This window comes from Myotis lucifugus, unplaced genomic scaffold, assembly GCF_000147115.1.
Source record: "Myotis lucifugus unplaced genomic scaffold, Myoluc2.0 scaffold_43, whole genome shotgun sequence".
In the NCBI taxonomy this organism is placed as follows: domain Eukaryota; kingdom Metazoa; phylum Chordata; class Mammalia; order Chiroptera; family Vespertilionidae; genus Myotis; species Myotis lucifugus.
This window is the reverse complement of record NW_005871091.1, coordinates 2,854,726-2,867,901: the sequence shown is the minus strand read 5'-3', so window position 1 is coordinate 2,867,901 and position 13,176 is coordinate 2,854,726. Positions and strand designations below refer to the sequence as shown.

Below are 13,176 nucleotides of genomic sequence, written 5' to 3'. Positions count from 1 at the left end.
TCTAGCCTCATGCCATCATGATCTGAGAAGATGCTTGATATGATTTCAATTTTCTTGAATTTGTACAGACTTGTTTTGTGTCCTAACATGTGGTCTATCTCTGACAATGTTTCATGTACATTTGAGAAGAATGTATATTCTGCAGCTTTGGGGTGAAATGTTCTGTAAATATCAATTAACTCCATCTGATCTAGTGCATTACTTAGGGTCATTGTTTCCAGGTTGATTTTTTTTTTGTCTGGAAGATCTATCCAGTGATGTCAATGGGGTGTTAAAGTCCCCTACTATGACTGTATTGTTGTCTATCTCTCCTTTACAGTCTCCAGTAGTTTTAAAAATATATTTAGGTGCTCCTGTATTGGGTGCATATGTTTAACAGGGTTATATCTTTTTGTTGGAATGATCCATCTAGCCTTATATAGTGACCTTGTCTCTTATAGCCTTTGTTTTTAAAAAAATATTTTTTTATTGATTTCAGTCAGAGAAAGGGAGAGAGGGATAGAAACATCAATGAGAGTCATTGATTGGCTGCCTCCTGCACACACCCCACTGGGGATTGAGCCCACAAGCCAGGCATGTGCCCTTGACCGGAATTGAACCCGGGACCCTTTAGCCGCAGGCCAACACTCTATCCACTGAGTCAAACTGGCTAGTGCAACATTTAACATTTAATTATGATGTGTCTTGGTGTGGGTCTCTTTGGGTTCCTCTTGAACGGAACTCTCTGTGCTTCCTGAACTTGTGTGTAACTTCTCCCTTCACCAGGTTAGGAAAGTTTTCTGTCATTATTTCTTCAAGCAGGTTCTCTTTCCCTTGCTCACTTTCTTATCCCTCTGGTACCCCAACAATGCAGATGTTGTTCTGTTTCAGGTTGTCCCAAAGTTCCCTTAACCTCTCCTCATGCTTTTTAAATGTTTTTTGCCTTTTGTTTCTCTGAGTGTCATTCCACTTTGTCTTCCAAATTGCTGATTCAATCCTCTGCTTCATCAATCCTGCTTTTAATTCCTCCCAGTGTATTATTGATATCAAATACAATATGCTTCATTTCCAATTGGTTCTTATTCATCGTTTCTATAGTCTTTTTCGTGCTGATGTAGTTTCCACTAAGTTCCTTGTAGTTTTCACTAAGTTTCTTGGGCATCTTTATAACTATTACTCTGAACTCTATGTCTGGTAAATTGCTTACCTCCATCTCTTTTAGATCTTTTACTGGAGATTCCTCCTTTTCTTTCATTTAGGGGTTCTTTGTCTTCCCCTTTAAGTTGTATCTTTGAGTTTGTTTTTATGTATTAAAATACCTGCTATGACTCTAGTCTTAGCAGGGGTGGTCTTTTGTAGTAAATGTCCTGTTGGACCCAGTGGTGCAGACTCCCTGAACTACTGAGCTGCATGCTCTAGTAGTGACCCTTTTGTGATTTGGGCTCTTCTGTTGTAATTGGGTCTTTACCGTTGTTTTCCCATTCATGGGTGAGATTCTTCTCAGGCTGGATAACTGTGATGCTCAAGCCTGACCATGCCGTGCAGGTGCTGACAGAACAGAACAAAACAAAACAAAACGTACAAAAGAACCCTACAACAACAGCAAAAAAACCCCAAAGAAAAGAAAATTAGGAAAGAAAAGACAACACAACAAGAATAATAAACAAAAAAGATAATACTACTACTAATAATAAAATAAAAATTAAGTAATACTAGAAAAGGGGAAGAAAAGGGAAAGAAAAAAGGGGGAATATTCATGCAAGATAGCCAGCCACTGATGCTCCCTGAGATTGCTGCCTCCTGAGCTGTATCCCAAGGGGTGGGGTAATTGCCTTTTCCCAGGCTTTTGGTACAGGGAGGGGCTTGTGCGTCTCAGGAGAAATACTGCTGTAATATGGGAGAATGGGAGGGATAGCACAGGTATCCCGGCAGCCGTCCTCCCTGCCATGCTCCCCAACCACTTCTACCCGTCTCTCCCCAGACAACTCCACTATGCACCTCCCACTCCAACAAAACTTGGGTGAGAGACTGGGCACGGAATTCCTGAGCTCTGGCTCCCTGGCTGATAGAAGCCAGGCGCTGGTTGCTACGTGGGTGGCTGTTGCCAAGCTGCTCGGCGCTCTGTTAGAAGTACCTAACATTATGCACCTCTGGTTGCTGTGTGGGCAGCTACTGCCCAGTGGCTCAACCCTCTGGCTGTCCTAGCCTCTCTCCCAGGGAACCCTCCTCACCCTTGGCCCATGGCTCCTGACAGCTCAGCCAAAGGCCTCTCTCAACCCTGCCCTTCCTACAAGTCTAGAGGTGGTTTCTGGCCTTCCTTGTTTAAAAGTCTCTTCCCTCTGTCTAAAGCAGGTATTTCAGGGTGAATATTTCCCACTGTAGTTCTAATTCTAGTTAGATTCTGGGAGCAGGTAGGAGAAAGATCCTCCTATTCCTCCACCATCTTTCTTCTGTCCAGAGTTTATTCTTGTATTATTATTTATTAATTGTATTATTTTCCATATAAACAACCATTAACCTACTTTTGACTCACCATATATAAATATACACACACACATGCTCAAGATCCTGAAGTGAAGATTCTGATTTAATTGGTATGAGATGGAGGCTGAAACAGTTTTAAAATGGCAATTTTCAGTTGCATCCCTAGTTGAGAACCACTATTACAAAAAATTCCAAGGTAGAAAGGGTAAAAAGTAGGGTGCCCACATAAAATATGAGGTCAGAGTTTTGCCAACTCATATTTAAAACAGTAGCAAAGTAAAAGGTAGGTTACTATTTAAATTACACCTAATATGACATCACTGTAAAACAAAGGGAGTTCTCATTTAGGAATATAAAAATTCAGTACGATTTAAAGACTATCTGGGGGAAGCAAGTTTGGAAAAAAAACAAGTCAGCGGTCATGCCAAATGCTTGCATTCTCAATCAGTAACTCACTTCTCTTGTGACAGGGTCCACTTCTATCAGTCCATGTTCTGAGCCAATGAGCACTGTGCTCCGCTCAGTTCGGAAAGAGAAACACTGAGGTGTCCCTGGAGCCTGAATATCCCTGAACTCCAGGGTCCGAAGTAACTTCAGATTTCTCATGGTGAAGCTATTCCTGAAAAAAAAAGTACAAATATCCCTTGATAAAACACTCACTTCTAAGACAAAAAAAGATTTAACATCAGTTATTCCTCAGTAAATTTGAAAGAACAAAATGAATGGGAAAACATTTTATATTTGAATATAAGGGTAACTTTATAATCCAATAGATTTATAAAATCATGTGAAATCCATATAAATATTTGAAGAAAATCTGGAATGAAATTACTTTAATATCACTAGGTATATTTATATATAAACTGGGATATACTTCCATTAAAAAAGTTAAAATTTAAATCAAAAGTAGAATATAAGGATGTACTGTTCTCAGGGGGAAAATAAGACCTGTAAAATTACAACAGTTTACTTCAAAATGATAACCAATGTTTGAGTTGCTTAATGACTTGATATAATTACTTCATGTAATTCAGCTTTCCTGGCCTGGTTTTTACCAGTGTAATAGTAAGGTGAGAAAAGAATGATAAATAGGAAACCTACTTCAATCTGGCAAAACCAGACTTGCTTTAATGTATAATATTATCTAAGTAAGAGGAAAACAAATATTAATGTGCTGGGTATTTATATTCTGATCCCTCTAAGGTTTATAATTGGAAATCCCTAAGTTATGTTAGGAGTGGCAATTACACAAACCACAATGGCCTTAAAGCCACCATATTCTAAAAAGAATTCTCTCATCTTGGCATTTCATACATATGACATTGAAAAAGATGAGGTAATCCTCCTACACAGCAGATAATGTTAAGTGTAATATGAAGGATAACATATAAAATGTGGTTTAAGAGAAAGGCAAAACCATGCATGGTGGAAGCAAGAAAAAAAATCAAGGTAAACAATGGTTTATAAGCTTAGGTGATATTTATATTCAAGAACTTCTAGAAATTATTTGAACCTGTATTATACCATAAAGGTTTTAAATTTAATTCCACACAGAAAGTTTAGGCTTTCCAAAGCATATAAAAATTACATCCTTGATCTTTCTTTAAACATGGAGATGACCACTGGTATAGATCTGAAAGGACTGGTAGATTTGAGATGAGAGACTGCCTGGCATGTCTGACTAGAGGGGAGTAAACAGGTGATATAGTAGCAAGAGGTAAGGACAGACACGAGGGGGATCAAATGTGTAGTTTCCGGGCTCTTTCATTCTGGTTCACCTAATAATAATTATTATTGTTACTGTTGCCATGATCAGATCATCAAAATATCTTCATATCCCTCCCTGTGAATATTCACCAATAACCTGTGGAGCCCTGAGGTCGATGTACTGAAGGATACGAATCTGGAGGGTAAAGGCATTGAGAGCTGAGAGGAACTCACTATTTCCTGTCATCTTACTGTTCCCATCACTGCTGCCCCAGCAATGGGCTTTCATCCTTGCAGGGGCCCTTGGTCCCAGTCTTTAGTACATACTCCCATGACCAGCCTCATCTCCCCCATCCCTGGAGGTACCAGCAATAACCTGGCAGGCCCCCTCCAGGTGTCTGAAATCCAGCAATAGGAGGGCTCCTCCTCTGAATTCCAGAGGTCTGAGTGCTTGCTTTATAATGCCTCTGCTCCAAGTTCAGGCATGATAATCCCAAGGGCTTCCCTTGTTTTGATCCCCAGCCCTAGCTAAGTGTTGTAGCTACTTCCATCAGTTTACCTTTTGCTTTTTGTTCCTCCAACAGCTATTTAACTAGTTCTTCATATTAAATTCTGTTCAAATAATAATGTGATTTCAACTTTTCCAACTGGACCCTGACTGACAAATGCAACAAACGACCTGAGTTCTCAAATCACTGAGCTTCCAGAATCACCTGCCAAGGTGAGCTCATCATTCATCTCCCCCATCCCCGACTCTCCCAGTCTCAAAAAGAACTTATCTAAATGTTCACACCCATCATCCTGACTCCCTTACCTTCTCAAGTGTCCCCACAATTTGCAAGGACAGCAAAGGAGTATCCTCCAAACTCTCCCAGGACCCCAACTTATTAGTACCCTTTCTTTTACATCTGCAATCTCCAACTCCTAGCCCTCGATGATTCGACTTTTCTGTCTTTAAATGTAGTAAAGAACTCTCTACACTAGAGATCAATCCTGATCTCCCAAATTTCTGACAACTCCATTGTCTTCCCTGGCTCCTTTACACATCTGTCTCTTAGCTAATTATGAAGCCTCTGACTGACTACAAGTACCAGGCAGATGACTAATATGCTACCGAGATGGAAACGTCTAGCCCTAAGCCTCCCTACATGGGATACTAAACCCACATTTTCAACCTCCTAATGTTACCGCAAGAATGCCTCACAAACACATCAATGCAACCTGGAAAATGAAGTAAGTACTTGCTATTTCCCCAACACACGTTTTCCCTATTTGGGGACATGGCACTTCTACTCTCTCTGCTCCCCAACTTGAAAACTGCCTACTTTTTGCTCACACTTTTTATTCTAAACTATTCACTGGTTACCTCCGTGGCTGTCGGTCAGTATACAGCTTGAATCCTTCATACAGTAAGTACCCAGTCCATCCCAATCACTGGTGTGCGGCCTACATCAAACACGGAAAGAGTCCTGGCCGTGTGGCTCAGTGGTAGAGCATGGGCCTGCGCAAGGAAGGATCGCGGTTCCTTTCCCAGTCAAGGGCTTGTACCTGGGCGCAGGTTCACTCCTGGACGCGGCTGGGGCGCATGCTGGAGACAACCAATCAATGTCTCTCTCTCTCACTGATGTTTTTCTCTCTCTCTCTCTCTCTCTCTCTCTCTTTCTCTCTCTCTTTCTCTCCCTCTCTCTCTCTGTCTCTCACCCTCCCCCTCTCTAAAAATCAGTGGAAAAATATCTTCCGGTGAGGATTACAAACAAAACAATACATTGAATGAGAACTGGGTAAGTGCTCCAATACAGACAAGAAATGATTCCGAGTCCCTGTCTCCACGGTATAGAGGGCCATATAATACCCCACAATAGATGGAGAAGCACAGGGGGCATCACGAAAAAGTCCCAGACCCGGGAAGGGACCCGCCACCGTCTGGGAACTTCTGATAACCATCGCCTTCTGTGGCGCATTAATTGATTCGCTTTCAGCGGTCCTGCCCACTCCTGCAAGGCATCCGCAGGATGGGTACGCGTGCCCAATGCCGCGGGCGGAGGCAAACCTGCAGAAAGAGAACTTAAGGCTCGAGGGCAGAGGTGGTCACGCAGCACCCCACGCCTGGGCCTGCACCAGGCAGAGGCGCGCGCTCGGGGCTCCCGGCATCAGGACCTGGCGGGCAGGGCCGGGCTGCGTGTCCACACCCCAGGAGTCACCGGAACGCTTACCTGACGCCGCGTTCCCTCCCAAACAACGGGGCGTTCCTCGCCTCCCGGGCCACGCGCAGCTGGCCTCCCGGAGTCCGCCCGGGGCTGCGCACGCGCCTCTCCGTCCGCGGCTCCGAGCTCTCGCGGGCGCACTGGGCCTCCGGGCCACTGGGCCCCTGGAGCCCCGAGGTAGTTAGTGGCTGAAGCCGACGCAGAGGCAGCGGATGGGACAACGACTTGCAAGCGAAGCAGGCCCGACACGGGCAGAGTGGCGCGGGAAAGACGTCACTCGGCCGAAGGGGCGTGACCGGCTTTTTCCGCAGGCGGCCCCAGAAAGACAGAGAAATGCTATTGTAGTTGATCCCCACGTTGACGTCAACCCCAAGCCCAATGGCTGGCGTCGGTGGGCGGAGCCTGCAGGGCCAGTATTACAGTGCGCATGCGCACGCCGCAGGCCGCGCGCCGGAAGGACCGCCTCCTCCAGGCCAACATGGAGGAAGCGCTCGGGTCTCCGAGGGCGGAGGGAGCGGCGCCCGAGGTCGCCATGGCTACCGAGCCGGTGGCCGTGGAGTCCGCGGCGCCGTCACTTGTGGATCGTTACTTCACTCGCTGGTACAAAGCGGGTAAGTGGGGAATAATGTAGGTCTCTACGGGGCCATATTGGCCTGATGCAGCAGGGACGACGGTGACACATCAGAACCACGCGCGCTCTCTCCGGCGCTTCTGCCCCACGATGGAAGGAATGTAACAATTTTGTGTGTGTTTGTGTATTGCTTTTTTTAAAACAGAAGGGAATGGGTATTTGCAAAGGCTAAAATGCCAGCAGAGCGCATTCTAGGGCTGGCGAGCGCTGCGCGAATTCCTGGGTGGGTTGCTGGCGGGAAGATGGTTTAAGGTGAGGCGCCCAGGTAGGCAGGGGCTGGACGGCAGTCTCCTGGAGTGCCCAAGGGCTTTGCAAATTCTGTAGGGAGTGGCCATGCAGAAAATGACTTACATGATCTGGTTGGAACTGAGGTAGAGACTGTGGAGATGGGGAGAAGGTGGGTCAGACTAGAGGCATTTAGAAAACAGAATCTAACATCTTGTGTGTGCTTTTGTGTATTGCTCTTTTTTTTTTAGAGTAGGTTTATTAAAGTTGGGGACAGGGAAACAGAAAGGCTTAGGATAAAAGCAACAGGAGAGAGAATAGGCGGGGCTGCTTTGGCTCCCTAAAACCTTACCGGAGAGAAGTGAGCCTAGGCGGGTGCTGTCAGCTCACTGGACCAGATTAAAGGGGGCCTTGGGAGCAGGTCCAGGGGTTAGCTGGGGATGAGCTGCCACTGCCCATTGCTCCCCTGGGTGCAAGTCTCCTGAGGTCCCTTAGAGTTTAGATCAGGCCTGTGGGGGAAGGGATAGCAAGCCAGAATCCAACAGTGTTACTGAAAGAGAAGCCGCTGGTATTCTATACATCGGCCACTTAATAATTGGGTGTTCCGTTGTTTGTGTAGGCAGTGAATATCAGAGGTGGAAACATCGCTGGGGACCTTCTTCTAACCCCATACTTGCTCCATTGCATTCAGGGATAACAGGTGTACTCATTTTTAAAAATATTGTAGCATAGGTATTATTAGCCACATTTTGGATGACTAACTGTCCTTGTTTACCAATGACTGAAAGTTTTTCCGGAATCCGAGACATTCAGCGTTAACATCAGGACAGTCCTAGGCAAACCAGGAGTTGGTCCCTCTAAAACATACACACTGTATTATATAAAGAATGCATTGCGTGCATTTTTCTAATAGAAATAATGTGTACTTATTTTAAAGCAAGATGGAGCAAAGGGTAATCACTTTAATGATGAATGAATGATTCCATCCGGGCCACATCTCTTTACTTTATAGCAAGCCTTTTAGGTATATCTTTTCGAGTAATGAAAGGATACAAGTGATTGGAATGTGTACAATCTTCATAATTTACTATCTCTATGAACCAAAGAAAGTGCTATACAGTAAGTAGTAAATATTGACTCCACAACCTCCTGACCTGTTCATTCTTCTAGATGTCAAAGGAAAACCCTGTGAGGACCACTGTATACTACAGCACTCTAACCGGTAAGCAAATTGGGAATTTTAAATTAAAAAAAAATTTTTTTTTCTGGTATAGTAGCCTGGTATGGTGTTGGATTGAACTAATGTTCAATAAATGATTATTTTTCACTGTGTTGAAATAGTATTATTTATGATAGGAGTTAGGTTGACAAGAATGAGCCTTTCAGTGCCTACTCACGTTAAACAAATGTGATTATCCAAACATCCAAATGGACCACCATGCCCTCAGTCAGCTACTACTGCCTGAAGTAACCAGCCTTTGCTTAACCAGTGAATTGTCAGAGCCCATGGAGAAAGCTAGGGTGGAGGTCTAGGTGGTATCCTGTATACTACCTAACGACTCTCTCTTCTACCTCAGTGCTACCTGAAGACCTGGTACTCTTCTCTTTGGGAAGTATGTAAAATCCCATTTTCTCCTATTTTATCATTGCATTCCCTTCTACAGTAATCAGAGGAAAATGATAGTTTGACTAAACAAATGTCAATTCAGATATTCTTTTGTCAGGAGGAATACTGTGCTATATGAGGAAAAGTTATGCCAAGCAGTAATACAGGACCAATTCTTGCTCCTTGTAGAATATGTGTCATCACATTGGCAGAATCTCATCCAGTTCTTCAAAGCGGAAAAACAATTAAAAGCATTTCCTATCAAATCAGTACCAACTGTAGCAGACTTGAGAACAAGGTCTCTGGGAAATTTAAACGGGTATGTTCCTATAATTCTCTACTTAAATCCTCTACGTCATAGTAAAGATAGGTCCACTCAGTCTTAGAATCCAGTGATGTATGCTCAGCATCCTTCCCTGGCAGTTTGAGATGCTGATCTTAAGAAAACATTGACCCTAGAGAAATTCTCAGACCAAACAAATAAGGCATTCCAGGAGGTATAGGATCTGTCATTTCAGGTTCTGTATCACCACCCGTCATCCCCAGGATGAAGGGGAAGGTGGGCCTTTGAAAAGACAGCTCGAATACCACGATAATGAGATATTTTGTCCCTTCCAGTTTTGTTAAACCAGTATTTTGAGTTCTGTAAAATTTAGGTGACCAACTCTACCATATATTTCCATAATAAAAAAAACAACAAAAAAACACAAGAATATTCCCTGATGTGTGAAAAAAGCAATCTTAAAAAATATACAGTATTTGCTCCTTAGCATTTTCCATTGCCAATTTCATACACATATAGCCACACCCTCTACTTCCACCTAATGCTCGGTTGTATACAATGCTATCTCTACCCTCTACAACCCTAGGCAGGATGAACACATTAAAGGAGAGGATTACTTTTAGTGCATCTGTCACAGAGGATGATTTAGGTCTTTCATGTGCTGAGTGCATACTAACAATTTCTGCCAACAACCCTCACTGTTCTAGAAGACCCATGTCTATACTCTCCTTTGTTGGCCTGAAATCCCCTAACAACATGGCTTATGAGTATTGATTTTTTCCTCACTCAGGAAACATGGACTTAGAAAAGCATGGACCATTCTTAAAAGACAAAGTCTGCAAATTACAAGGAAAAACACTTAGTGCTTGTGAACGTCCTGTGATAAATCTTTATCCAAAATAGTAACACTGTTGTTCCTACTGAGGAACAGAGAGACCTGCAAATAGAAACCACTACCGATAAGTTTTAATTCGATCTCAGCACTGCCAGTCATTTGGTCTTCCAAGGGAGGTGATAAAAAGGAGTCAAAACACTTCTGCTCTTTTGACATAGTCCCAGTGGTAGACAAACCCTCTGGGATGAGTACCCACACCTTCCTCCTAAAGGCGGGGAGTCCCACGGACTAGTATTTTGAAATGAAGTACAGTATCCACATGCAGAGGAGTGAAGCCAGTGTGGTGCATCTGAATGTTGTATAATAACGTGTTGAGGGGTAAGATCATAAGGCAGAGCATCTTGACCTCAAATGCCTATGTTCACTCCAGGAAAAATTCCTGGGGTGGGGAAGAGCAACACGAGACATGCCTGCCTCAGTTCCCATGAGCCTCCTTGTAGATTTTTGTCAGAAACTCCCCAGATATATCCATAGAGTGTGGAGTACATGAAACAATAACGTGCCTTAGCATTCTAACAGATATGTCAAAATGTGGTATTGCCCTAGCCAATTTGGCCCAGTGGATAGAGCATTGGCCTGTGGACTGAAGGGTCGCAGGTTCAATTCCCTTTTGCATGCTCGATCTCAGTAGGGGGCGTGCAGTAAGCAGCTGATCAATGAGTCTCTCTTATCATTGATGTTTCTATCTCTCTCTCCCTCTCCCTTTCTCTCTGAAATCAATAAAAATATATATTTTTAAAAATGTGGTATTTACTTCTGGGTTATAGGATAATGGGTAAATGATTCTTATTTGCTACTTACAACTTATATGTTTTCCAAATTTTCCTCCAAGTTCATTACTTGTTAAGTAGAAAAACATCCCTTTTTCAAACCGTCTTAGAGAAGGTCAGAATCTTAATGAAGTTAACTTTGTACAATATTGGTGTCACACTCTCATGTTGAATTTTCTATTATTGCTTATTGATGGACTTTCCTACACTGTTGAAATCTTTATACTTAGCTATATGCAGCTTTCTCATTTGAAGTTCATAAAATATATTCTTAATCTTTAAACTACCTATTATCACATGTGTCTTAGTTTGCTTTTTCCCCTAGAACCTAGGTTGGTACCTGGCCCATAGCAGGCACTTATATAAATGTTTAAATAAATGGTTTTTAAAACACTAATTCCATGAATATATACTATGATGACACTGAGGGCTACCTCTCAAAGGAAAGCGAAAATGTGTATTAATTACTTCCTTTCATTTTCAGGGAGCACAGTTTCTAACAGAACTTGCACCGCTGTGTAAGATTTACTGCTCAGATGGGGAAGAATATACTATATCTAGGTGAGTTACTTTTTAACCACAATTTAGGAGATAAAAAAGGAGATAATATTTTTCTTCAAAACAGCTCTTTTTTTCAATAGCTGTGTTAGAGGACGGCTGATGGAAGTGAATGAAAATATTCTCCATAAGCCTTCTATTCTTCAGGAGAAGGTAAAGGGGGTGGGGGAGAAGTATGGTTCCATCCACATACTTTTCGTCTGATTTTTGTCATATGACAGAACTAAATGTTCTGTTTCCTTTCTAGCCATCCACTGAAGGTTACATTGCAGTTGTGTTGCCCAAATTTGAAGAAAGTAAAAGCATAACCGAAGGGTTACTGACACAAAAACAATATGAAGAAGTTGTGGTAAAACGCAGTAATGCCACAACAGCCACATCGTGAGGACTAAGATGGCACATGAAAAGCAACGCAGCATTCGATTCGTGCACTGAAGAAGTACCACCGTATGGCAGAAGCATACTCCGCAGCCAGCCTTCTGCAGGGAAGCCTGTGTTTTTTTCCCCTTTCTCTTGCAAGACAAGCCTTGGTTCCCATTTGTCTTTAGCTTCTCAGATCTGCCCTGCCATGGACCTAGCCTGCTCCTCTTTTGCTTTTCTCTTTCTAAAAACTGACAAACAACATTTCTAATTAAAAACAAGCAGAGCATTTTGGGGGAAATTTGGAAAAGACACAAGTTTTAAAGTAGCAAGTAAAAATAATCTACCCATGCTATAACTCATTAGTAAATACTACATTTTGACATACTTCTGTTTAAATGTTATGGCATGGTTCATTGTTTTTGCTCATACTTCCATCAGTTTGACGGTAAAGGAAACAACAGCTGACCTCTCTTACCCAGTGTGCTTCAGTGTGACACTACCAAAAGGTCTGGTCCCACCCCTTCTGCCCCAAGTCCTCTGCAGGCTATAGGAAGAGGCTGAGTGTAGATGTACCTTCTCTAGTCTTTATGCCGCAGGATGGCCTTCCTCTCTGAGACAAAGTAGAACTCTAACGCTGTGGCTTCTATGAGGGACAATGTGAAAAGGCTTTGAAAAATGCAAAGGGCTTTCCTAATTTATGGAAGCATTATAATACAGTACATACATTATAGTCACTCTGTAACAGTCTCACACTACCTACAGGGTAACAAGAAAGAAGTTACCGTAATTCAAAGACAGAGGCCTTTGACTAGAACAAAAGCTTTCACATCATTTGAACTAGAAAACAAAACTGAATTTATGTTTTAAGATTGTATACTTATTCATACTGAATTTTAAATAAAAGACTTTAAAATTGTTATTTTTTTTAAGGGCCGAAACATGTATGTTTAAATATTTGTTTTTAAATCCAAACAATAGTACAAAAGAAATCAATTGACATGTAAATTCCTTTGGTTCCCTATCTTCTGCTGTAGAAGTCATAAATCATCCCTTCCCCACCCCCACTTGAACTTAAATAAGAGAATATTCTCATTTCAGGTCTGTAAAAGTATTTTGTAAATAAAATTGAAAAATTATTTTTGACTCACAAGAAAAACTTGTAACTTAAGTGCCAGCATGACTGTCCCCAGGTATACCCACCAGACATGATCCAGGTAGTAACTCTGCAAGCATCTACGCTGACAGTGCTGTGCACTGAGAATGTATCACAAACCAGCAGGCCCCCAGTTTGGGCAGCACAATGATAGTAAAAAAAATTACATCTATTTTACATATAACTACCTCTCATTCACCATTATTTCTATTGTAATTTTAAAATATTCTGGTTTCAGGGAATAAAAATCACGCTTCATGATTTTTATAAAGAAGAGGCCCATACAATTAAAGTTTCCTTCAATAAAATACTGACTTC

The 13,176-nt window shown here is 42.4% G+C and overlaps 2 protein-coding genes across 4 annotated transcripts in view; one reads left to right on the top strand and one right to left on the bottom strand.

Annotated features, from left to right (window-relative positions):
• ELP1 (elongator complex protein 1) overlaps nucleotides 1–6,702 on the bottom strand; it is a 58,507-nt gene extending 51,805 nt beyond the window's left edge. For 2 of the 3 annotated variants that reach the window (XR_002829062.1, XR_002829061.1), the window contains exon 1: nucleotides 2,920–3,069. Coding sequence is in view for 1 of the 3 variants with exons in the window: in XM_006088045.3 (XP_006088107.1) it covers nucleotides 2,920–3,069 (150 nt within the window). In the remaining 2 variants the exon portion in view is untranslated. Of the gene's footprint in view, nucleotides 1–2,919; nucleotides 3,083–6,383 lie in introns of those variants that run through there. The other variant, XM_006088045.3, reaches the window with a different exon arrangement.
• A 94-nt stretch (nucleotides 6,703–6,796) lies between these two features.
• FAM206A (family with sequence similarity 206 member A) lies at nucleotides 6,797–12,841 on the top strand. The gene is made up of 6 exons (XM_006088044.3): nucleotides 6,797–6,985; nucleotides 8,401–8,452; nucleotides 9,026–9,155; nucleotides 11,269–11,345; nucleotides 11,426–11,495; nucleotides 11,590–12,841. Exons 1-6 carry the CDS (start codon nucleotides 6,802–6,804, stop codon nucleotides 11,725–11,727), a joined length of 651 nt encoding a protein of 216 aa, XP_006088106.2. The 5' UTR covers nucleotides 6,797–6,801; the 3' UTR covers nucleotides 11,728–12,841.
• The last annotated feature ends 335 nt before the right edge of the window (nucleotides 12,842–13,176 follow it).

Coding starts and splice junctions, on each gene's coding strand:
- FAM206A (XM_006088044.3), top strand. CDS start 6,802: ATGCGCACGCCGCAGGCCGCGCGCCGGAAGGACCGCCTCCTCCAGGCC. Junction 11,346..11,425: donor GAAGAATATACTATATCTAG/GTGAGTTACTTT, acceptor TTTTTTCAATAG/CTGTGTTAGAGGACGGCTGA. Junction 11,496..11,589: donor CTTCTATTCTTCAGGAGAAG/GTAAAGGGGGTG, acceptor TTTCCTTTCTAG/CCATCCACTGAAGGTTACAT.